The sequence below is a fragment of the Abramis brama genome, assembly GCF_963993115.1.
Source record: "Abramis brama genome assembly, chromosome: 11".
NCBI classification, from domain to species: domain Eukaryota; kingdom Metazoa; phylum Chordata; class Actinopteri; order Cypriniformes; family Leuciscidae; genus Abramis; species Abramis brama.
This window is the reverse complement of record NC_139973.1, coordinates 39,019,945-39,046,224: the sequence shown is the minus strand read 5'-3', so window position 1 is coordinate 39,046,224 and position 26,280 is coordinate 39,019,945. Positions and strand designations below refer to the sequence as shown.

General features: G+C 38.9%; 3 protein-coding genes across 3 annotated transcripts; 2 read left to right on the top strand and 1 right to left on the bottom strand.

The window, feature by feature from the left end:
• Positions 1–16,422: 16,422 nt before the first annotated feature.
• LOC311091855 (uncharacterized protein) lies at positions 16,423–17,814 on the top strand (the record flags this gene model as incomplete). The annotated part of the gene is made up of 4 exons (XM_084127962.1): positions 16,423–16,501; positions 16,782–16,920; positions 17,030–17,309; positions 17,412–17,814. Exons 1-4 carry the CDS (start codon positions 16,451–16,453, stop codon positions 17,812–17,814), a joined length of 873 nt encoding a protein of 290 aa, XP_083984088.1. The 5' UTR covers positions 16,423–16,450.
• A 37-nt stretch (positions 17,815–17,851) lies between these two features.
• LOC311092270 (uncharacterized protein) lies at positions 17,852–20,199 on the top strand. Its single transcript, XM_084128851.1, has 7 exons — positions 17,852–17,942; positions 18,053–18,129; positions 18,201–18,384; positions 18,505–18,753; positions 18,822–18,993; positions 19,232–19,377; positions 19,884–20,199. The coding sequence occupies exons 1-7, from the start codon at positions 17,882–17,884 to the stop codon at positions 20,060–20,062; spliced, it is 1,068 nt and encodes a 355-aa protein (XP_083984977.1). The 5' UTR covers positions 17,852–17,881; the 3' UTR covers positions 20,063–20,199.
• Positions 20,065–25,948, bottom strand: LOC311091854 (peroxisomal membrane protein 4-like; the record flags this gene model as incomplete). The annotated part of the gene is made up of 5 exons (XM_084127961.1): positions 20,065–20,205; positions 20,323–20,477; positions 20,551–20,582; positions 21,722–24,287; positions 25,775–25,948. 2 exons carry the CDS (start codon positions 25,946–25,948, stop codon positions 24,027–24,029), a joined length of 435 nt encoding a protein of 144 aa, XP_083984087.1. The 3' UTR covers positions 20,065–20,205; positions 20,323–20,477; positions 20,551–20,582; positions 21,722–24,026.
• Positions 25,949–26,280: the final 332 nt, after the last annotated feature.

Here is a 26,280-nt window from a genome sequence, read left to right as displayed (position 1 = left end):
AAACACATCCTCTTCACTGTCACTTGGCGAATGTAAACAAAACAAGGTACTATTACTTAAAAGCAATTACACAAATATAGTCCCCAGACACCCTGCAAATTAAGAGATTTAATGTTCAATTTTCCCTTGTTTTTCCTTGCATGTTTCAGCTTACCTTGCATGTCTTCATGAATTTTGAAGCATGTACCACGTGCAAGAGTTGAACTCCAACCTGGTTCAACACACCTGCCTGGAAGTTTGTAGTGATCTTGAGCACCTTGATTAGCTGGTTTAGGTGGTCCTTTTTTTTCATGTTACTTCCTTTGCCCTAGATGGGGCGTAACAGATGTGATTCAAGAATATCTGCAGCAAGACATTTGTGAGGAGGTACAAAATCACACGAAGATGACTGTTTGCTTTTTGGGCCTAACTTAAACCCAGACTTACTTCATGTCCAAGGCTTGATCTATGCAAATACAGTAAACTCAGTACTGTTCTCAGAATAACAGCTTGGGTACAGAGATTTCTTGCCAACACACGTTCAAGCGTTAAAGGAGACATATCATGCTTTTAAATTGTTCCTTTTTACATATAAATCATACATTTGTAGTCTATATAAAGCGGAACTGCAATGCTTGGGTCTGAATTCCTCATTATTATAGCTCCACAGGCCCCTTTTCTACCCCTTTTCTGATGTGCGTCTGAGAGCAACTCGTTTTAGTGCGGTCTCTTTAAATACAATTGAGACACTTCATACCCCGCCCCCTCTCCAGGTTGTAGCGGTGACACTCGGTTCAACTCCACCCCGTTCGGCCATTTTTGTAGTTTGATAGCAGAGATACGATTATCTAGCGGCACAGAAACGTTTTATTCACACGTTATTAACAAAATGTCAACAACGGAAGACTTGTCCAGCCAGCCTTACATGTTCGAGCCAGAGTCGGAGCCGGTGCGAGATGAAAATGAAGACGACGAACCTGCAGAACAACGTCTTCATATGGATGTATCGCAATGGTGTGTTACTGTATTTATACATTAAACTTTGGTCTTCCGACCTTTTACCACCGTGTCGATTTATTTTGATTAATATGTGCGAGGGAGAGAGAGCAAGACTAGTCTAGTTTGGAGACGGTGAAGTCTTGTTTACACTTTCGCCTGGCTCCGAGAGAGAGTGCACGCGCGCGCGACCGGGTCTCTCTCTCTGCTCGTTCTTTCAGTTAAACATGCGCCCTGTCATAAGCGCGGCAGTTCATCTACATTAGACGGTGTAATGAAGCGTGTGGGTTACTACATCCAACAACCGAACATTTTAACTTACCCTCTCGTAACTTCTGCATCCTTTAGCTTGGACTACAAAATTGCAGCGAGAAATAAAAATCATTTGCTGTGTAGTGACCTTCAATTTGGAGACATGTGTCACTTTACTCACAGCTGATTGGTCCAAGTTCGGTTTGCAACCTCTTACCTGGAACATAAGAGGAACGCATTGCCACTTCATTGTAGAACGTTAGGAGAGGTTCCGTCACATTTTACACAATCACAAGGATTCCAATCACCACACCCTTAAACACATCCTCTTCACTGTCACTTGGCGAATGTAAACAAAACAAGGTACTATTACTTAAAAGCAATTACACAAATATAGTCCCCAGACCCCTGCAAATTAAGAGATTTAATGTTAAATTTTCCCTTGTTTTTCCTTGCATGTTTCAGCTTACCTTGCATGTCTTCATGAATTTTGAAGCATGTACCACGTGCGAGAGTTTAACTCCAACCTGGTTCAACACACCTGCCTGGAAGTTTGTAGTGATCTTGAGCACCTTGATTAGCTGGTTTAGGTGGTCCTTTTTTTTCATGTTACTTCCTTTGCCCTAGATGGGGCGTAACAGATGTGATTCAAGAATATCTGCAGCAAGACATTTGTGAGGAGGTACAAGATACGCCAACTTTAGAGCAGGCCAGCACGGTGAAGTATTACATGCCACACCATACAGTAATTCGAGATAAAGCAACAACCAAATTGAGAATAGTGTCTGATGCATCTTCACACGAAGATGACTGTTTGCTTTTTGGGCCTAACTTAAACCCAGACTTACTTCATGTCCAAGGCTTGATCTATGCAAATACAGTAAACTCAGTACTGTTCTCAGAATAACAGCTTGGGTACAGAGATTTCTTGCCAACACACGTTCAAGCGTTAAAGGAGACATATCATGCTTTTAAATTGTTCCTTTTTACATATAAATCATACATTTGTAGTCTATATAAAGCGGAACTGCAATGCTTGGGTCTGAATTCCTCATTATTATAGCTCCACAGGCCCCTTTTCTACCCCTTTTCTGATGTGCGTCTGAGAGCAACTCGTTTTAGTGCGGTCTCTTTAAATACAATTGAGACACTTCATACCCCGCCCCCTCTCCAGGTTGTAGCGGTGACACTCGGTTCAACTCCACCCCGTTCGGCCATTTTTGTAGTTTGATAGCAGAGATACGATTATCTAGCGGCACAGAAACGTTTTATTCACACGTTATTAACAAAATGTCAACAACGGAAGACTTGTCCAGCCAGCCTTACATGTTCGAGCCAGAGTCGGAGCCGGTGCGAGATGAAAATGAAGACGACGAACCTGCAGAACAACGTCTTCATATGGATGTATCGCAATGGTGTGTTACTGTATTTATACATTAAACTTTGGTCTTCCGACCTTTTACCACCGTGTCGATTTATTTTGATTAATATGTGCGAGGGAGAGAGAGCAAGACTAGTCTAGTTTGGAGACGGTGAAGTCTTGTTTACACTTTCGCCTGGCTCCGAGAGAGAGTGCACGCGCGCGCGACCGGGTCTCTCTCTCTGCTCGTTCTTTCAGTTAAACATGCGCCCTGTCATAAGCGCGGCAGTTCATCTACATTAGACGGTGTAATGAAGCGTGTGGGTTACTACATCCAACAACCGAACATTTTAACTTACCCTCTCGTAACTTCTGCATCCTTTAGCTTGGACTACAAAATTGCAGCGAGAAATAAAAATCATTTGCTGTGTAGTGACCTTCAATTTGGAGACATGTGTCACTTTACTCACAGCTGATTGGTCCAAGTTCGGTTTGCAACCTCTTACCTGGAACATAAGAGGAACGCATTGCCACTTCATTGTAGAACGTTAGGAGAGGTTCCGTCACATTTTACACAATCACAAGGATTCCAATCACCACACCCTTAAACACATCCTCTTCACTGTCACTTGGCGAATGTAAACAAAACAAGGTACTATTACTTAAAAGCAATTACACAAATATAGTCCCCAGACCCCTGCAAATTAAGAGATTTAATGTTAAATTTTCCCTTGTTTTTCCTTGCATGTTTCAGCTTACCTTGCATGTCTTCATGAATTTTGAAGCATGTACCACGTGCGAGAGTTTAACTCCAACCTGGTTCAACACACCTGCCTGGAAGTTTGTAGTGATCTTGAGCACCTTGATTAGCTGGTTTAGGTGGTCCTTTTTTTTCATGTTACTTCCTTTGCCCTAGATGGGGCGTAACAGATGTGATTCAAGAATATCTGCAGCAAGACATTTGTGAGGAGGTACAAGATACGCCAACTTTAGAGCAGGCCAGCACGGTGAAGTATTACATGCCACACCATACAGTAATTCGAGATAAAGCAACAACCAAATTGAGAATAGTGTCTGATGCATCTTCACACGAAGATGACTGTTTGCTTTTTGGGCCTAACTTAAACCCAGACTTACTTCATGTCCAAGGCTTGATCTATGCAAATACAGTAAACTCAGTACTGTTCTCAGAATAACAGCTTGGGTACAGAGATTTCTTGCCAACACACGTTCAAGCGTTAAAGGAGACATATCATGCTTTTAAATTGTTCCTTTTTACATATAAATCATACATTTGTAGTCTATATAAAGCGGAACTGCAATGCTTGGGTCTGAATTCCTCATTATTATAGCTCCACAGGCCCCTTTTCTACCCCTTTTCTGATGTGCGTCTGAGAGCAACTCGTTTTAGTGCGGTCTCTTTAAATACAATTGAGACACTTCATACCCCGCCCCCTCTCCAGGTTGTAGCGGTGACACTCGGTTCAACTCCACCCCGTTCGGCCATTTTTGTAGTTTGATAGCAGAGATACGATTATCTAGCGGCACAGAAACGTTTTATTCACACGTTATTAACAAAATGTCAACAACGGAAGACTTGTCCAGCCAGCCTTACATGTTCGAGCCAGAGTCGGAGCCGGTGCGAGATGAAAATGAAGACGACGAACCTGCAGAACAACGTCTTCATATGGATGTATCGCAATGGTGTGTTACTGTATTTATACATTAAACTTTGGTCTTCCGACCTTTTACCACCGTGTCGATTTATTTTGATTAATATGTGCGAGGGAGAGAGAGCAAGACTAGTCTAGTTTGGAGACGGTGAAGTCTTGTTTACACTTTCGCCTGGCTCCGAGAGAGAGTGCGCGCGCGCGCGACCGGGTCTCTCTCTCTGCTCGTTCTTTCAGTTAAACATGCGCCCTGTCATAAGCGCAGCAGTTCATCTACATTAGACGGTGTAATGAAGCGTGTGGGTTACTACATCCAACAACCAAACATTTTAACTTACCCTCTCGTAACTTCTGCATCCTTTAGCTTGGACTACAAAATTGCAGCGAGAAATAAAAATGGCGGATTGCTCGAAGTGTTGGGCCGGAAGTCAATGTCCTTATTTGGCAGTTCCGCTGCAAATACTGTGACGTAATAGTTCAAAAAAACGTCATAGATAACTGAAAAATCGGAACAGGTTGAAAAATATGACCAAAACAGAATATAAAGATATCAACGAAGCACCTGAAGAGAATAATTTCAACTTTTCTGTACTTCTAAACACTCCAAATATACAACAAAATGCATTTAAGGGCTAAAAAAGTGGATTTAGCATGATATGTCCCCTTTAAGAAGCGTGGAGAACTTGCCACTGAAGAGTTAATGTGTGTACACAAAGACCCAAAGATCAAAGAACTTAAACTGTTCATTGATGATCAAGGCCTGATTAGTGTGGGAAGAAGGTTGGAGCAATCAGATCTCACCTTTAGAGAGCAGCACTCATGGATACTACCCACAAAACAGGTATTGTGAACAGGGCCGGATTAACATAAGGGCTAGGTGGGGCTGAAGCCCCAGGGCCCGCGGGATAAGGGGGCCCATGATTGGCTGGAGGAAATGAGATTGTCAAGTCATAGGTGGTTGATTTGTGTATAATAAAATAACAAGAAGTTATTGGAAAATGTGCCTGACTGATATAATTCACCGCCCAATAAAATTAACTCTACAATTTGCGCTATGACGTTGGGAAACGCCTCTTTTCGTTATGCTTTCATGTAGAACATGGGAATAAATCGCTCACAGGAGTTCAAAAAAGAAAAAAGTGATAGTGGTGCACAAAAAAGGAAAAACAAACTCGAAAGGCAGAAAAGGGATGCAAAAATTCCTAAACTAACTAACTACTTGGGTTCACTTTCATCCGTGCCCGTGGAAGACCCCGAGTGCAGCGGCAGCAGCCCAGAGTTAGCTTCACCCTCCTGCGTCGTCACCAAGCGGCAACATTCTAATCTGAAAAATGAAGCCTACCCGGAAGTGCGAAAAACTGCAATACATCGAAAATCCGCTAGAGGAAGGTCCCAAAAGGGAGCAAATGTCCATAGACCCCATGTTAAAATGTCCGTTTTCACAGCATAAATCCCATGGACTTTTATTGTATTTTTCGATAGGTTCCGAGTGCCTGACAACTGTGAGGGGGGTGTATTTTTTCCAACTCGTTAGTTTAGATCGTATTTAGATATAAAATGTATGACAAATAAGGGCGTGGTTAACTTTGATTGACAGCTTGATTGACAGCTGATAAGGCAGCGCCAAGGAGAATGACAACATAAGAAGCGCCATTTTTTAACACAGTTGAAATATAATACTACTGTTTTTGAATCATGAAATGTAGTTTTAAGAGTTTTTCAGGCGAGAATGTAGTTGTTTAAAGCTCAAATCTGTGGTTTATTTATAAAGATTTATGAAAATTTTATCCAGTTGTGAGATCCAGCGATGACCGGGCGCTCGGTGTTCATGTACCCCGCCTGGAACAGCCTTTCCTCGGCTAGTCGTTCTGACGTTTGCCGCTGACTCTGGCGTCTCTGTAGTGGTTAAATATGAGATATAATTCGTCTTGTGTATATCTACCCGGTGATTTTTGGTCTTGTGAATCTATAATTTGTTCCCTGGCCAATCGTTTTGGCTGAGGGGAAGTTTCATAACTTTATAAGCTATTTAACTTTACCGTTGTATGGTTAGACTAGAGCGCTGACTTTGTATGTTTGACTGAATTGTTTGCTTTATTTGTATAGCTTCTTGTACCTTTTACTTATACTTTTATAATGGCTAATATTGATAAAACTGAAATTTAACAAAAAGAGACTGGGTTGAGTTTTGTCATTTTAAATTTTAATACAACGAAGATGATCTGTAATGTTGTTTACTGCAACATCTGTTGTTTAGTACAAATGCACATATTGCCTGGACCATATTAAAATGTTTAATATTTTTATATTATATTTAAAACGAAAAGAGGCAGGTTTGTGTTTTATATTTCGTTTTGTTATAAATAGGCAAACGTTATATGCAGTGAATATAATCAATACGCGTTGCCTGAACCACATTTGTGTGGCTATAATGTTTAAGATTTCTTTAAATGAAAACGAAAAGAGTTAGTGTAGTGTTTTATAACATATTTCGTTGCCTAAAATATACAGAGATAACCGGAGTAGCAGAGCGAGCTGAGTGACACGCTGCATCCTTTACCCAGGGCTGGGTTAGGATTTCCCAAGATTTTCCAAGATGGCGCCGCCCATACCCCCCATAAACGGCTTGAAAACCGTTCTTCAGAAAGTCTATGGGTGACGTCACAGACGCTTTGTCCATATTTTTTACAGTCTATGGTCGTCACCAATCCGCGTGTTTTAGACGTCGAAGAAGGTAAGCAAGCAGCTGAAGTAAGTTAATGAGTTAAGCACTATTTGGATGGTAACTGTTTCTCGTGGAGTCGTAAGGTATTTTCAATATTTATAGGGGCTATAGCCTATAGTAGGTGATATTGCAGTCTGAGTCCAGAATGTCAGTGTTTTTTCTCCCACCACCCACCCGCGTAAAAATCCCTGGCCGAATTACTGTTTTTTGACGAACATCAAGGTCCAATATATCCAAGGTACATGGGCATTTTTTGCCCCGATGAGTTTTTGTCTTATTGTAATATTACATAATATAAAATAAATATATCACACAAGTAAAAGCGCAGTTTTCCCCAAATATCAGCACAATTGCTAATGTGATAACGTTATATATGTTATGCAACAATAAATGAGTTGACCAATAAGGTAACATTGAGAGTTTATCGGTTTATCGTCATTTCGCCGATGGAAATTCCAAAATGAAACCACAGCAGAAACAATCTCTGAAACTGATAGTAGTAATTCGTTACTGAATAATCCGCGTTTTGAACGAATGGGTTCATTTAATGATTCACTGACTCCTCGTTTGCTTTGTTGTTGAATCAATCAGCCGTTTGAACAAATCGGTTGAATGAATGACTCGCTTATTAAGACAGTGATTTGCCGCCACCTACTGTTAGTTTTAGTTTCATACTTAAAGTACCCTTTAATTAAAAATTAAAAATTAGAAATCATTTTATATTTAAATATTAAATAAAATAACAATCATAGCATTTATGTAATTGTAAATGCAGTGTAAATGTATTAATAATTTTTTACAGATATCCACATGAGAAACAATTACCATCTGAATAGGGCTTTAGAAAGCAAATGTTTTATTAATGCTTACTTTGTCCCTTTAGATAAAATGAGAGAAATAGCCATAAATGCACTTATGGAAGGGGAGGGGATAAAAATGTTTTATCAATAAAATGTTCCCAAAATGAACCAAGAAATTATGTAGAGTAATTTTTATCATGATGTTCCATCAAAATCTGTGCAGTAGAGGGTTAATGTGTTAAATAGCCTGGACTATTTAGTGTGCAAAAAACATTAATTAAATACATTGATTAAAAACAATAAAACTAATTGATTGCGGTAGAAGACTGTGGCGTGGCAATCAGATGAAAGGGGGCCCTTGGTGTTGCTATAGCCCCAGGGCCCAAAGTCCTCTTAATCTGGGCCTGATTGTGAACTGTTGATTCAAAACTGTCACAAGAAGGTTTTGCACGCAGGTGAAAGAGAAACACTCATGGAAGTCAGAGACATATTTTGGATTTTGAAAGGTGGACAGCTTGTTAAGCAGATAGTTGAAAAGTGTCCCGTCTGCAAGAGGTTTAAGGCTAAGCCAGCGCAGCAGGCCACTGCCCCCTTACCGAGGGATAGAGTCATTGAATCTCCACCATTTGAAACCGCTGGGGTGGATTTTGCTGGGCCACTTATGGTGAAGACCAGTAATGGTACGAGTAAAGCGTATATAGCACTTTTCACTTGTGCTGTCACTAGGGCCATACATTTGGAACTAGTCTCAAGTCAAAGTACGGAGAACTTCCTTTTAGCATTAAAGCGGTTCACTTTATAAAGCGGGAACTTTATAAAGTCATTCAAACGAGCAGATCAAGATCTGAAGGAGCTATGGAAGTCAATCAAAGAGCCTGATTTCAGAATTTTCTTCGCTGAAAAGGGAATGACTTGGAAGTACATAGTTGAGCGAGCAGCCTGGTGGGGTGGGTTCTGAGAACGTCTTGTGAGATCAACAAAGTCATGCCTTAAAAGAATCTTGGGTAAAGCCTCATTAAGTTTTGAAGAGCTAACCACCATCTTGACTGAAGTAGAAATTCAAGACCCTTTATTTACAGTATATTCACAACGAGTTGGATGAACCTCGGCCATTAACCACTGCTCATTTTCTGGTCAGTAATCGACTTACTTCTCTGCCATCCAAGATCGTTGCATCGAGCATACAGCCAACTGCTAAGAGTCGAGAGACCCTGACAAAAAGATGGAAATATAGTCAGAGGTTGTTGAATGGATTTTGGACCCGTTGGCACAGGGACTACTTGATGAATCTAAGATCTGCTCACCATTGTGTAAACACAGCGGCAGAGGCACTGAAGGTGGGAATTTCCTCATAGGAGAGGATAAGATGCCATGACAGATGTGGCAGATGAAGGCGTTTTCCTTGAAAGAGATGGATTAAATGGACAGTTCACCCAAAAATGAAAATTAGCCTATGATTTACTCACCCTGAAGCCATCCTAGGCGTATATGACATTCTTCTTTCAGACGAATACAATCGGAGTTATAATAAAAAATGTCCTGGCTTGTCCAAGCTTGATAATGAGAGTGAATGGAAGTCCATTAAAGTGCTTTTATTCATAATTTAAAGTGCTCGACATGGCTCTGGGGGGGGATAATAAAGGCCTTCTGAAGTGAAGCGATGCGTTCGTGTAAGAAAAATATCCATATTTAAAACTTTATCGACTAAAATAACTAGCTTCCGGCAGACGGCCGCACGCATCACGGTTGGGGGGTGTTACAATTTATTTGTCAAATTTAATATCGATTTATACTGGGTAATGGTAAATAATAAATTATCTTTACTTAATGTTTGACCATTTTGTTCTAAACCATTACAATATATTCAAACAAATTACATTACCCTTGAGCAGGGGCACTGGTGACGAGGAAGGAAGTGGAGCTGGGAGCGTTAGTCCACTGAGCACGCTGCACAGATGCTGTTTTGTTATGCTTTGCAACGTTTGTTTATCATATAATCTTGTTCAGTAAAGTGTCCCGTAGGCTGAGATGATGCCTGTCTCATTATTTTGCTCCAACCTATTTCACTACGTTTGCACATGCTCAAAAACATTCATATTGTATGTAATTTGAAAGAACAACAACTGAGCGTATAAGAAACATAAGTCAATCGGCATTTTTAGAATATAACAACAAATTAGAACTAAATGTTGTTGCAACCATGTATACATAAAAATGCATATTTGTCTGCTTCAGATATTACTGGTCATTTGGTGTTTCTATGATAAAAACTAACGATAATGAGATCCGATTAAGAACACGCTAAAAAGTCTTATATGTAAGCTGTTTAATCTATTTATCAATATTAACTTACTATAGTCAAAGACGACTTCTATTTCTGCTCACGTCTCGACAGCAGCTCGGTGTCTAGCCAGCAAAAATTTGCCTGGGAGTGCTTGTGGCTCCTGATTATTAATAAAGTTGTCTTAGTTTGCAAAATGTGATTGCCTGTGTAAGGATGGATTTCCTGCAGGGGTTCAGACTACAAGACTGCTGAATGACTAAAGAAATGTTGTCAGCAAGATGGTAGAAAACAATTTCTTGTCTATTACCACCCACTGCTACTTATACCAACGACGGAAATAAGCGCAGTTACGATAGCTTAATATGTGGGAGAGCGTTGCTATATAGAGTGACAATATAGTATGTAGCACTTCAAAGTCAATACCAAATCAAAACTAGTTAGCACATCATTTTTAATTGAAAAGGTTTAATGACAATATGGTTACACTTAAAATAGTTACAAAATAGATGTATGAGATGATAAAAACTTATACCATTAATTGTACCCAGCATATATGTAAAATGTTACCTGAGAGATAGAGTAGAGAGTAAGAGAGAAAGAAAAGAGGAGGCAAAGAGAGAGAGAGAGCCCCCAACAAAGGGACCCTACGAATCAGAAAAAGCAAGAGCATAAAAGAGACAGAGCAACAGTTACAGTCTTCTTTTATCCTTTCCCTGACCATGTGACTAAAACCCAAATGTGAGACGTTCAAACTGACCAATCAGATAATTACAACTTCCCCCATCGTACTAAAGGTGTGACAATTCATAGACCCCCGATGTACACACATCTCGGCCTACAGATTATTTTCAATCCTAACAGAAATTTATCAAAAACGGATAGATCTGAAGTGCAAGCGCTTCAATCAGTTACAAAAATTACAATTTAACCATGTCATCGACTGCAACTTAGCCAGTATAAGACTGGAAAAACTGGAAGAACTGGAAGAGAGGGAACTCTCTGAGAAAATAAAGGAAATTAAAGCTACACTGTAATTTTTTAAGTTGATTCTTTGCAAAAAACACTTTGTTCTTTCAAAATGATATGTACTCATTAATGTGTAATTACTTATACCAACTAATCAAGTATTCTCGTAAGCGTAGAATCTGCCATTTAGAATACATACGAGCGAGTCGCTCGAATGGCGGCAGCCATGTTGCGCCTCCATCTTGAAAATACATTAGCCAAAGAGGGACATACCTGGAAATTCAAGCTTTGCCTTTTGTGTTTTGACACAGTGGCACCGTGACGAATGCGAGGGGGAGATTACTCGCGACTGCTGGCAGATTTGAAATAATACGGCCACTGTAGGAGTTAAAACGCCCTCGGAATGGGAGGGGCTAAAAAGTAATATTCAGTTGGTAGTCATAAACAATTTCACCGCTAGATGGGAGAAAATCCTACACAGTGTAGCTTTAACATTTGAACTCTCTCGTGAAATTAGCATCACCATTCGAGACACGAGTCTCACATCAGAATCATCCTAATCTATATCTCTTTGCCTTGACCCCCCATTCCCCCGTTCCTTCTCTCTCTCATGCTGAGATCACCTAGCCTAGAAATCTAGACGCACCCTAGCGGCAGCAAAATTTATTTTGCAGCCAGGGTAGTCTAGCAACTCTCTGTTGACTTTCGGAGCTGTAAAAACCTAAATTGGGTCAGGCCAATCACATTGTGTATAGAGTAGGCGGGGCGGGCTTAACATAATGACGACAGAGTTGTGACGGTTCCCTGCTACTTGAAAACAAAGAATGGCAGCTGCTGCTGGCGAACAGTCTTTCGAATCGGCTTTGGCCGCGACTCTGGAGGACTTGGAGTTAAGTTTTTCTTTGAGAAAAGAGCAAAGAACGGCACTTAAGTCATTCTTAAAAAAGGAAGATGTGTTCGTAGTTTTGCCGGCCAGATTCAAAAGTTGAATCTATCAACTAACGTCAGCTCCGCTGTTTGGAAAACGCTCTGGTTGGGTGAAGCGCTGTCCTATAGCGTGCAGAGGGAATTTGAAAGTCAGCCGTTTATCCCGCCCCTCGGATTGAGCCGTGTCTATGGTGAGTTGCCAGACCTAACATCTTGATGTAGGTCTGGCTTGCCAGGCTAGAGATCACCTGAAATTCACCCCAAAATCTATATGGTTAAATGTGAATAATTATCATACAGTATTATACATGTTTGGTATCATTTGTAATGTCTCAGTGCGACTGGTACAAATGTCGCATTCACAAAGAAAAAAAGTAAAAAAGTTTTTAAGAGTTTAGAGATAACTTGCACACAGGTGTGTCTTCCAGGCAAATGGCATCCTGCCCAAAAGCTGTAAACTCTAAATGCAATTTCCCATTGTTAGCAATTGTTTCCTGTGAAAGAAGTTCCTGTAAAGAAATGCAACAAGAGGCTCAGGGCGATTTGTAGCTCAAATTAGCCTGTGATGCGGAGTGTGTGCAAGACACTCAGCCAGTGGCGGAACTAGAGTTTTATACAGGGGGTGGCCACTGCTACTTTCGGGGGTACACAGTACACACACACACACAGTGGAAAAGCTTATGGAAGGAATTGGGTCACTCTGTTTGTGTTTATAAGTGTTGAACATCCAAAATATTTGCAGAAAACAAAGCTTAAGCACCAAGGAGATAAGATACCGCATGTGTCTGTTATGTACTGCTGCGTTTATTTACAAAAAAACTCACATTTACAAAAAAAAACTGTTTTTTTCATTGTACTTGAAAAATGTAAACAATTGTATTGCCCATCAATATAAAATCTTATCCTAGGAAGATTTAATACAACATAATTCTTTCTTTATAATAATTTATAATTATTCTTTCTAATTATAATTATTTTTTTTGGGTGAACTATCCTTTTAATCTGGCAAAATCATCTCAACTTAAATTCCAGAATTGGGTATGTGATTGACTGCCTGTGTCTGGTAGATGCTCTGACCTGTTGCTGGTCCTGAAGTCTGACCACACTGACTCTGACTAGCCAGTGGTGATCCAAGGGCTGGGATCTGTTTGCACCTGATCTGCCTGTTAGTCATTTTAAGCCAAAATGGGGGTCAACCTTGAACAAATTGCAACAGAAGCAAACTCAACAGAAGCAAGAGATTGGGTTTGGGACTGGGTCTGTGGGACTGTTTCTGGGGGACGAGTCTGAGGGAAGAACAGGAGACAATGGTAAGGAGAATGCAAAGGACAAAAGGTAAAATAAAAAGTGAATCCCCAGAAACAGTTTTCGAAACTTTCCCCTAATGGGATTCTTCTAGACTTTTTTTCCTTACTCAGGACATATTGAGGATACAAAATTATTTGAGTTTGCTTCTGTTGCAATTTGTTCAACCTTTTTTCATAAAATGACTGGACTATGTTTGTGCTTATTTAAAAAGTACTCTGATATCTCTCTTTTTCTTTTCATGTTTAATTGACCCTGTTCAAAAATATGACAAATTTAAAATATGATTCCAATCATATTTATATTCTAATCATCATCCAATTACCAACATTTTTATCTTAACTCTTTCTCGCAGTAGCCTATAAAAAAAAATGGTGTTTTTGGTAATTTTCACAATTTCATGGCACCCCAGAATATTTTGTATGAATATCTGAACATACCAAAAGAATGAACAGACAAAAAAAAATTTTATTCTAGCTTTGTGCGTCTTTTTTTATCAACACTTGAATGTTGGCAAGTTTCATAAAAAGCAACATGAGCAAAAAGCTGAGAAAATCGCATTTTTATCAAAGACTACATCTAGATCAGATTCATAATGATGATCAAAGCACAGTAGATCGAGTCCATCAACACCCTACACCCATAAAGCTTCACAGTCCTATAGTGATCGCATTATGATATCACTTGTTTCTGCTCTTCTTTGCCTGCGTTTTGATCTCCTATCCTCACATTAGCTAGAACATTTGTATACTGTAACGTACACACGGCAAGGTACTGCATATGCGTGTATTAATGTAGGCTATTCGGAGCAAACCACCCTGATGCTAAACCTTAAAAACTTACTTCAAATATGATGTTTTCTTATTCGGTGAAGTTCGGTATCTTGCAACCATCTCTCGTCCTCTGCTCGTCCGTTTGAAAACTGCGCGGGCGCGCGCGCTGCCGGCGAACGTAATTTTTTTTTTAAATCAGCATCAGCAACTGCTAGTAGCAAATAAAATTTTGGGGTGGCACCCGGGGTGGCCAATCGCATGTCAGGGGTGTCCAGTGCCACCCCGGACCCCCCTCTGGCTCCGCCACTGCACTCAGCATCATGTATCTTCTAATGTCTGGTTTGCATCTTTTTTCTTTATTCCAGAGCATTTGATGTTTTGTATTTATTATCTTTGAACTGATTATGAAATTGGCATGATACATTTACCTGACATAATAAAGTTGTTACATTTGATTTTATTCTGACTGACTCTGAAATTGTTTTCCCAAGTAGATTAAACAGATTCGTATGTTACCGCAAGTCTGCGTCAGATTAGTGACGACTAATATTTGGCACTAATTCAAGTGTACTTGGTTTGCAAAGACAAGAAGAGAATTTCCGTTTAGGACAGTAAAAATGCTGCTTGACCAACCTAAATTTTGGTGTGTCTTACCTGTTTTAATTTAATGTTACTTTAGATAAGTGTACGTGGGAAACCACGACATGGCCAATCCAAAGCTATTATAAGAGAAGTAATATTGGTCAACTTATATCTGTAGTAGTGGCCATACCTCTGCCTGAAGTAAACTTTACTTTAAATTCAAGTGTATGCAAAACCATGGGGGCTATACCAAAGTTTTTTTTTATTGTGTAAGCGTGAATGCGACCATCTCAGGTATATAGCCAATTACCTGTTTAGTGACCAAAACTGACGTTAAACATTGTGAGACCTGTGTTAAACAGAAGGCGTGAGGACCTCAAAGCGACATAGCTTCCTAATATGAATGTGTAAAATACAAGTAAAGAGTTGAAAAGAATAATCAAATGTGCTGCTAAACTATTATATAAATGACCATTAACCAATTGGCATTCTAACCTAAATTTGAGGTCGTGATAAAATGGAGTCATAAGTTTAATTGGAACTAAATTATTTTATCTTATTTTACATCTTGTGAAAAGGGCATTATACCACCCCTTTAAGCAAAATTAATGCAATTAACGAAATGCAATCTTTCTTTTGATTATGAGGTGAAATGTTTTGTTCTTAACAGGTTTCATGTGGCAACCTCATTTACGACTAATAATGAGCCATGAAGTGGTATAATAGATTTTTTTGTGTGATATTTTCATTGTTGTATAAGTGCATAATAAATCTGCATTCTATAAAGACTGAAAGGTCTGCATTTACCAAGCCTGACACTGATCTAGTCACAGAAAGGGCTTGAGATCACACACCCACACTGTGAATATGGTGAATATAAGAATCTATCATATACCAGATCTGGATTAGGAAATACTCTATGCGACATAACAACCCCTGCACATATTAAACATTTACAGTGAAGAGGATTTCACATGAATAAAAAAAGACTGAACTATAAAAAGCCAACTTGAGAAAACGTTTTTTTGAAGTTAGTATGTAGATGTCTGCAAGAATTCATTATAAATGCATCCGTTTATAATTATAATGTGGTCTGAACGCATGGTTATTATAGTTAAGTGAAACTTATAGCAAGAAGAACTGAAGAGTGCAGAATGTGCTGATAAAAAGCAAAATTATATTTTATAACACATACAAAAGAAAACGTTAAATAAAATTATATTTTATTTTCATTTAGTTTAACTTGATGTTCTAAAATAACGAAGACTGAAAAAAAATTAAAGGCGACATATCATGCTAAATCCACTTTTTTAGCCCTTAAATGCATTCTGTTGTATATTTTTAGTGTTTAGAAGTATAGAAAATTTCAAATCAGTCTCTTCAGGTGTTTCGTTGATATCTTTATATTCTGTTTCGGCCTTATTTTTCAACCGGTTCCGATTTTTCTATTATCTATGACGTTTTGTGAACTATTACGTCACAGTATTTGCAGCGGAACTGCCAAATAAGGACATCGACTACCGGCTCAACACTTCGAGCAATCCGCCATTTTTATTTCTCGCTATGAATTTGTAGTCCAAGCTCAAATATGCAGAACTTACGAGAGGGTAAGTCAAAATGTTCGGTTGTTGGATGTACTAACCCACACGCTTCATTACACCGTCTCCCAGCATCAGAACCTCTTCGGAGTGCCTGGTTGAGTTTTATTTTTCGCGGAAATATACCCACATATGTGGGTAAAGTCATTTTTGTGTGCGCGAATCACTTCAGTGATAACTACTTCATCAACCTCCGCCAGTATAAAGAAGGATTTGCCGATCGACTTCGTCTGATGGTAGGGTCAATTCCTTCTGTCTTTGGAGGCGACGAGCAGAGCACTTCGGTAAGCTGTAAAAAAGCTGTACTTTCCTTTCTTAAAACACACGGTGGTCATTGTTTAGGAGTACTTTTGACTTTTCTTTTTTTTTAAGTACATGTCTGTAGCAGTATTACTGTTGTTGAGTGTCATGATGACAATGGTTATTTAGCTGCTGTGTTTTCTGATGCTTTTCTAAACGTAGCATATTATCAATACAGATTTTTAGTTGTAAGATTAGGACGTAGTAATTTGTCTTGTTAGTGTGCTTGTTTTAACAAGAGAAATCGACTTTCACTTTATTTAGATGGCTAAACCAACAAGGCACAAACCTTGTTGTCAAAAACCAACATTTGCTGACAAAGGCTGTCAAACAAATCCCCAGATGTGCTCCGTTGGGACACAGCTTTCTATGAAAACACTCCTACCTCATGTCAAGAGTACAGGTTTGCAAAATGGATTAACTGCTAGGCTGTAAATTGTATTAGAAAAACAAAGTTAAGCTAATATAACAGTGTTGCTAATACTACTTTTTTTTTTTTTTTTTACTCAAAGGCACACAGGTGTGTTCCCCAAAGTGCTCAGATGTTGGAGTCTGCACTTCAACTACTACCTTTGTGCGAACACATGCCTTCCTGTCCTCCACACCAGTTAAGCGACGCCGGTTGCTTGATATTGAAGAAGAAATCACGCCAATAAAGAGACCCTGTCTGGAGCAGACCGAAGTGGGTGTTGACTCTTTAGAGGGCAGCTCTACAATGATACAGAGCCCACATGATCTAACCTACAACCCTGAGGACTCCATAAGGGCTTTGACAGAGGATACTGGACACATGTAAGCATAACAATACCAGTCAATAATTTATGCAGACTCTTTCATGAACTAGTTGTACTATGTATATTTATGTTTGCATGTTGTGCTTGTTTTTTTCTATAGCATTGACCCTTCTACACTGACCTACAAAATGCTTACTTATATTGTATATGAAAAATGCCTCTTAGAACTTTTTGAGGTGTGCCCAGTGTGTCACCGAGGGACAAGGGTGCGGACCAGAACAGTTGGGACTTTTCTGTGTGTAGAGCAGCGATGTCCACACTGTGATTTTGTAAGAACATGGAATAGTCAACCACTACATGGAGGCACCCCAGCAGGGAATCTACAGCTTTCAGTTGCTGTGTATTCCAATGGCGGCTCATTTTTCAGAGTGGAAAAAGTACTAACTTTACACTCAAAGCTTCAAAGTTGTAATGTGTTAAATATTGGCATATTGGAACATGTTTGTTTTTGCTTAGATATTCCGAGCAATGAGGCTGCAAATGTTCCAGCACAATACCTATAGACGGCATGCCAGACTTTACATAGAGCCAGCTATTATATACAAGTGGAAGTCAACACAGGATGGTATAATGGAGAAGCTTAAAGAACAAAATGCCATACTTGGTGGTGACATGAAGGCTGACTCTCCAGGTATGTACTGGTCCTCTATCATTATTATTCTTATTATTCTTATATTTATGTAACAACTTCAGAGGCAAGGATTGATGCAATTACTAATATTCATATTGTGAATCTCAAAGGACACACCGCAAAGTTCGGAAGTTACACAATGATGGATCTGAGGAGCCAGAAAGTCATTGACCTACAACTAATTCAAGTAATTAAAAATAACAGTGCATTTTCTCTGAGATTAAACCACATTGAATCATGTTTTTATTGTACTTGCAGAGCAATGAAGTGGGTGGAAGTTATCATATGGAGCTTGAGGGACTGAAACGCAGCCTTGGAGTTTTGAATGCACATAATTTATCTTTGGACTGTATTGTCACAGACCGGCATCCTCAGGTCCAAAAATACTTGAGAGAAGAAGCCAAGATCACCCACTACTACGATGTTTGGCACATAGAAAAAGGTATTTTATCAGTGTCGATGATGAAATTATAGCTGTATATTGGCTGTTTTTTAAACATGTATAAGTTTACTCAGTAAATAATTTATTTTCTTGTCTGTTTAACATTTTTTTGTTATTTAGGGCTATCCAAAAAGATGGTAAAGATAGCTAAAAAAAAAGATTGCACACAACTGAGCAAATGGCTTCGCAGTATACAGAATCATATCTACTGGACAGCTGCTTCCTCAACGACCCCCCAGGAAAGAGTAGCAAAGTGGACCTCCATTCTTAACCATGTGCTAGACATTCACACACATGATGATCCTGCATTCCCCCAGTGTTTACATCCACTGCAAACTACACGGGATACAAAGCAATGGTTAAAACCAGGTGATGATTTTATTACCTTTTACTATTGAATTTATGTAGGCAATCAGTTTAATCTATATTTGTTATAGCTACACCTGCATTCTGCTGGCTGGAGAACTTGCTTACATCCAAGAGGATTCTCAAGGACGTCGAAAAACTCAGTCCCCACTTGCAGACTTCAGCTGTTGAAGCTTTCCACAGTATCATCCTGCTCTTTGCCCCAAAAATCAATCACTATCCTTTCCTGGGAATGCTGTGCAGGTAAAAAGTATTGTGAAGGCGTTATAATCGCTCATTTCACTTTTTAAATTACTTAAAATACTTAAAATTCATCCCACCTGCACTAACTGTCCTAAACAACACCCACACCAGAGGGCCACTGCATTTGTGTTTTTAGTTTGTTCAATGTTTGTATTCTAAGTGTTTTCATATAGCTTTTAAATGTATTATGTTGAAAGATTAATTTTTTTAAACTATATATTCTTTTCTATTCTACTAGGCTGTACCTGGCGGCAATGCACTTCAATGAAAATTCTCACCGTCTGCAAGCTACCACCTCATATGGAGAGCCCATGTACAGAATGTCTTGCCCCAAGTACAAGGGAGAAAGAACTTCTAAGCCCATCAAAACACAAGCAACCTTGAGTAAGTCCTTTAGGGACTATTAATGTTTCTGTGTGTTAATGTGGTAACCTGATTTCAATAAATCTAAATCATTGTAGCAGCATTTTAATAACAATAAAAAAAGTTTTAATTATAACATAATGACGTTCTCATGCAGAGTAATAACAATTGAACCAAAGCCACACAACAAAAATAAATAACTTCAATGCCACTATAAATGGCAGTGCAATAGAACATACTTAAAAATAGTTCACCTCAAAGTTGAAAACTGTGTCATCATTTACTCACCCTCAAGTTGTTTCAAACCTGTATGAATTTCTTTCTTCTGCTGAACACAAAGAAAGATATTTTGAAGACTGTCGGTAACCAGACAGTTGTTGGTACCCAATGACTTCCATAGTAGGAAAAAAACTCATACAGGTTAGAAACAACTTGAGGGTGAGTATATGATGACACAATTTTCAACTTTGAGGTGAACTATTCCTTTAAACAAAATAGGTTATGGAAATTATTTTCTGTCATTACAGATTATGTTGACGACATCATGGAGCTGGTCTTTGAACAAGTTTTCCCTGATCCAACTCCGTATATAGATGAGGTAGAAAAGATCCCTATCCCACCAACACTCCCATCTCAGCATCCACGACCAGACAAGGCAACAGTGGTCTCCGCTTACGTCTCCCGCTTCAATCCCAGACCGGTCTGAAGCCCACATACTGTCCCTCATTGTCTGGAAACTCCTGCCGTATCCTCAAGACAACACAAGACGGCAGGACAACACGCACTTTCTGGCCCAGATATCCCCAGCACCAGGAAACAAAGTTCCTGTATGCACAATACCTGTAACGACTAAAACACAAAGAGGTGAAATTACTTAGTTTGTAATGAAAATTATTACAATATTTTGTTTCTTTGTATTTAGAAAATTTGTATTTCAATAAATGGACTAAACAAAAATTCACTTACTGTACCATTCCTCTTAGATGTAATGGCCCATACTGTGCTTTGTAAACATTTATTGCATTTTGTAGAGAATACTCATTGAGACACACAGGCTCAAATCCAGGATGATCCACCATGCATGTCAGCTGACTGGATACTTCCTCCATTCGAGCCGTAACCTAACAAATGTTTAATTTATTATGGAGGATTGTGTATACTCTAACCTAATATGTACTAACAAAGCACACTGACCTTAGGAGTTTCTCGACAGCATCGATTTTCAACTTCAGTTGGCATAGTTGCACAGTTACCACAAGAACACATGATTGGAATAAAGATAAAAAACAAAAACATCAGTTTTGTGGAGTAAGTAAATAAACCACATGTTGATGTAAAGTTAGCATATACGCATTATGAATATGAAGATTGCAGAGATATCGTAAAGGGCAGTTTCTGCTGACTTGAATTCTGATTTGATCCAAAGCACTGGTCTAGTACAGGTGTAGCCTACATTTTGTATTTTATTTTATTTTTTACACAGCACGCTACTTTTACACAACAACAACGTCAAACACCTACTTATGCTTCAAAAACATTTCTGTACACTACTTAGGCGCAGTTCACCCATGAGAAGCAGTTGCCAAGATAGCAGTTTAGTCCTTATAATTTACAATATTGATTAAATTTTTAACAGATTGTGTTCAGCATGTTCAGAACAAACATAAAAAAATGTATCTAAAATGTTATCCCTGGACTATAAACTTTAGATTATAAATTAACACAAAAAGTTCACTATTACTTTAGTGCTTTTCTTTAATAGTTTATAATAACTTATATATTATTTTGTGAGTGTTAAATAGTCATTGTAAAACAAGCAGTATTACAGGTGCTTCCCAATAAATTAGAATATCGTGAAAAAGTTCATTTATTTCAGGAATTCAACTTAAAATGGAAGACGGCTGTGTTAAATCTATATATGTATAAAGCACAGTCCAGAGTCAACACAGCCATCTTCCAGGACATTTAGAGCACTTCATGCTTCCTTCAGCAGACAAGCTTTATGGAGATGCTTCCTTCATTTTCCAGCAGGATTTGCACCTGCCCACACTGCCAAAATAACCAAAACCTGGTTCAATGACCATGGGATTACTGTGTAACTCTGTGATTTCATGCAATATTCTAATTTTCTGAGATTTTGATTTTGTGTTTTCACAAGCTGTAAGCCATAATCATCAAAATTATAACAAATAAAGGCTTGAAATATCTCACTTTGCATTCAATGAGTCTATACAATATATTAGTTTCACATTTTAAGTTGAATTCCTGAAATAAATGAACTTTTTCACGATATTCTAATTTATTGGGAAGCACCTGTATAGTAGTGGGCATGGATGGAGAAGTAAATGTAAATACAGTAACACACCATTGGGATACATCCATATGAAGACGTTGTTCAGGTTCGTCGTCTTCATTTTCATCTTGCGCCTGCGCCGGGTCCGACTCTGGCTCGAACATATAAGGCTGGATGGACAAGTCCATTGTTGACATTTTGTTAACGTTTTTCAAGTTTCTGTGCCGCTAGATAATCGTATCTCTGCTATTAAACTACAAAAATGGCCGAACGGGGTGGAGTTGAACCGAGTGACGCCTCTACAACCTGGAGAGGGGGCGGGGTATGAAGTGTCTCAATTGTATTTAAAGAGACCGCACCAAAACGAGTTGCTCTCAGACGCACATCAGAAAAGGGGTAAAAAAGGGGCCTGTGGAGCTATAATAATGAGGAATTCAGACCCAAGCATTGCGGTTCTGCTTTATATAGACCACAAATGTATGATTTATATGTAAAAAGGAACAATTTAAAAGCATGATATGTCTCCTTTAATTAATAAAAGCTATTTAGACATTTGTAAAACAAAACAAAATTACTAAAACTTTAACTAAATGAAAACGAAATTCCAGAGTAATTACGATGTCGGTACTAAAGAGCTCCTCGCCATCAAGCTGGCCCTGGAGGAATTGAGGCATTGGTTGGAGGGTCCTCAACACCCCTTCACAGTTATAACTGACCACAAGAACCTGCAGTATCTCAAAGAAGCCAAAAAACATGTTGGGTTTTATTCTTTACCTGATTTAACTTTTCCTCTCTATCGTCCCGGCTCTAAAAATGTGAAGGCTGACGCTCTTTCCCGTCTGTATGCTCCAGAAGAGCCTGAATCCATCCTCCCAAGTGAAGTAATCATGAGGCCAATCCAATGGTCGGCAGATTCCATTCCCTCCTCCAATGCCTCCAACGCTACTCCGTCGGGCTATCCCCCTGGTCGTCAGTATGTCACCAGAGCACAACGCACACCCCTGATTCACTCAGCACACACATCTTTGGGCACTGGCCACCCAGGGGCCAATAACACCCTCTCGCTGCTAAAAGTTCGCTTCTGGTGGCCTAACATGGCCAGGGATGTGAGAAGATTCATCCAAGAATGTGCAGACTGCGCCATGGCCAAGAGTCCTCGCCACCTACCATCAGGCAAACTTCTACCACTGCCCATTTCCAACCGGCCATGGTCACACCTAGGAGTGGACTTCATGACAGATCTTCCAGTCTCTGACAGTAATACATGCATCCTGGTAATAACTGATCGTTTCTCCAAATCCTGTCGTCTTCTTCCCCTCAAAGGACTCCCCAGAGCAATGTAATCAGCTGAACTCCTCTTCAACCACATCTTCAGATATTACGGAATTCCTGAAGACACTGTGTCTGACCGTGGACCACAATTCATCTCCAAGGTCTGGAAAGCATTCTTCTCCCTCCTAGGTGTGACCATAAGTCTCTCATCTGGATACCATCCGCAGTCGGGCAGACTGAGCGGAAGATCCAAGAGATCAGTCGCTTCCTACGAACCTTCTGCCATGGCCACCAGAACTCTTGGAACTAGTTCCTAGGCTGGGCTGAGTATGCCCAAAACTCCCTCTGCCAATCAACTACAGGACTCACTCCCTTCCACTGCATACTCGGTTACCAGCCACCTCTGTTCCCATGGTCTGGGGAACCATCCGACGTTCCAGTGGTCGACTACTGGTTCCGAGAGAGCGAGAGGGTCTGGGACGAAGCTCACCATCAGCTCCAACAGGCAATGTTTCACTCCTCAAACCTCACCACCCTTCTGTTTCTGTTCCCACAGAGCCTGGCCGAGCAGAGGAAACCCCCTCATTTGTTTACAATAGTTAATGCATTAACTAACAATGAGAAATATATTTTTTACAGTATTTATTAACCTTTCTTAATGTTAGTTAATAGAAATGTTAATGTTAGCCCACAGTGCATTAACTAATGTTAAAAGATGCAACTTTTTATCTTAAAAGTAAATGTTAAGGTTAATATTAAGATGAATAAATGCTGTAGACGTATTGTTCGCTGTTAGTTAATGAAATATTATATTTTTGAAATTCATGAACATGTTCTGTTTCTGTCCTTAGATACCTTAGTTACCATGAAGTGCAAGTACATCTGAGTGTAAAAGTGGAGCGAATATATAATCTGTTAAGAGTCATGTAGTTCAACCTCTAACCATGTAAGGTAGCACACTTTTGAGAACAGTCAAGGTTAGACATCTGCCATTTCAATATGTGCAAATGTACAAATAATGGGATAGTAGAAACAAAAACTCTAAAGTGGTCTGTTATTTTGTCTAGGTTCTAGCGCAGGAGCCTAGGTCTGTCCCTGCAGTACCTCAGTTGGTTTTGGGTTTGTTACAGATGAGAAAGTCTGAGATGTCGTGCCATGTGTTGCTGTCGTGGTAGAGGTAGTTCATGGAGGACTGCAGGGACGGCTGAAGTGTGTGTGGGTGATACTCAAACAACCAGAGCACGACGCCCCACACCAGCGTGGCAAACAGGGGGAACGGGTCTTTCTTCGGCTGCGGGATGAAGCCCTTTTCCACTGCTAGACGAGACAAGGCGAAGAGAATCCGGGACAGCAGGTACATGTTTATCTGAGCAAAACAACAGAAACCAAATAAGAGATGTTATATAGAGTGCCCACAGCAATTATCCAGCTAGTGAAGTCACATGCAAAAACTATCAAAGCAGTCATAAAGCTGTCAGTTTTTTAAAATCCTATAAAGCCTAATTTTATTTAGAAAAATCATGTACAAATGTGAGTCTCAAATATCATCCATCAGGCTTTTGAGGAAGGTTTATTTGTTCATCTCTCAATCATCAATCAACAATCTCAATCATTGTATTGCATTGCATTATATGTTTTAAAACTGAAGAGCTTTGATCATAAAACTTAGCATTTAAATATATATACTGTGATATTCATACAGTACCTGTCAAAAGTTTGGAAACATTACAAATGTTTTATGTTTTTGAAAGAGAATCTCTTCTGCTCACCAAGACTGCATTTATTAGACCAGAAATACGGTAATATCGTGAAATATACAAAACAAATTAAATATCTGTTTTCTTTGTGAATATATTGTGATCCTGTGATCAAAGCTGAATTTTCAGCATCATTACTCCAGTCTTCAGTGTCACATGATCCTTCAGAAATCATTCTAATACAGTATGATGATATGCTGCTCCAAGAAACATTTATGATTGATATTATCAATGTTAGAAAAGAGTTGAGCTGCTTCATATTTTTGTGGAAACTGTGATGCATTTTCAGGATTCTTTGATGAATAGAAAGTTCAAAAGAACCGCATTTATTGCATTTAATAAATATATTTTTTGTATTATTAATTTCTTCAGTCACTTTTGATCAATTTAATGCATCCTTGATGAATAAAATATGATTTTTTCTCTTTATTATATTACCACATTTTTTTGAATGGTATCATGGTTTCCACGAAAAATATGAAGCAGCAAAAACTGTTCACAACATTAATAATAATCAGAAATTTTTCTTGAGCATCAAATCAGCATATTAGGATGATTTCTGAAGGATCATGTGACAATTTACTGTATTTTTGATTAAATAAATGCAACCTTGGTGAGTGCAGAAGAGACTATTAACATTTAAAAAATCCTTTTGTTATCAGATATGTCCTCCACACTGAATTAATTCAGTGAGAATTTGTCAGTGTTAATGCTGGTTACTTTGTTGGTAAGAAAAACATAAAAAAATCCTAATGTTTCCAAACTTTTGACAGGTACTGTATGCATTGTAAGTAGTCTGTCTTGCTGTTATAAAGATTTCATTGATTTACATTACAAGATATCAGAATTTAATCTTAGTTTTTGGTCATATATAACTATCAGCATTTGCACCACATTGCTATTATTATTGCTCAGTTTGCCCTCTAAATAAAATATGGGCCTTTTTAATGATTTTGTCTGATTGTTCAATAAACTGTTCCATAAAAAAAAAGTCTGGCTTTACAGTATTAAAGAAGAGCAGTTCAAACACTTTTCAACTGAAATACGGTCGTTAGGCATCAGTGATAGATCAGATAATGAACTGAGCTCCACTAACCTGGCTGTTGATGTTGTTATTTTCTCCAAACACCAGCCAGCCTCCGAGACACGCGGCGAGGAAGGAGTGAGACTGCAGGTGTTTGCCCTGGAAGTGCTGCTGAAGAGCCTGAAGGCCTTTATATGTGAACACAAAGCAGGCTAGATTCCTGGAGTGAGTGAACGTGAACGCCATCTGAAATTTTCTTCTAGAATGATCATTTTCATCAAGCTCGTATATTTAAGTTCAGTAATTCCACTTAAATGGCAATGCAAATTACCTATTAGTTGTCATTTAAGTGAAATTACTGAACTTAAATATACGAGCTTGATGAAAATGATCATTCTAGAAGAAAATTTAAGATGACCCTTAGAGGCTTGTGCATCTGAACTCTTCATACATACATATATATAACAATGCATACAAAATTATAAAAAGAAATAATATAGTTTTAGCTGCAGTTATATTAACCTTAGGCTACATCACAGGGTTCTCAAACACTGGAAAAAATAACTTTCAGCATATGA

What these genes read in the sequence shown, in the direction of transcription:
- LOC311092270 (XM_084128851.1), top strand. Translation starts at nt 17,882, where the DNA reads ATGGAGAAGCTTAAAGAACAAAATGCCATACTTGGTGGTGACATGAAG. An exon ending in TTGACCTACAACTAATTCAA is followed by an intron (nt 18,130 to 18,200) that starts GTAATTAAAAAT and finishes TTGTACTTGCAG; the next exon opens with AGCAATGAAGTGGGTGGAAG. An exon ending in CAAAACACAAGCAACCTTGA is followed by an intron (nt 19,378 to 19,883) that starts GTAAGTCCTTTA and finishes CTGTCATTACAG; the next exon opens with ATTATGTTGACGACATCATG.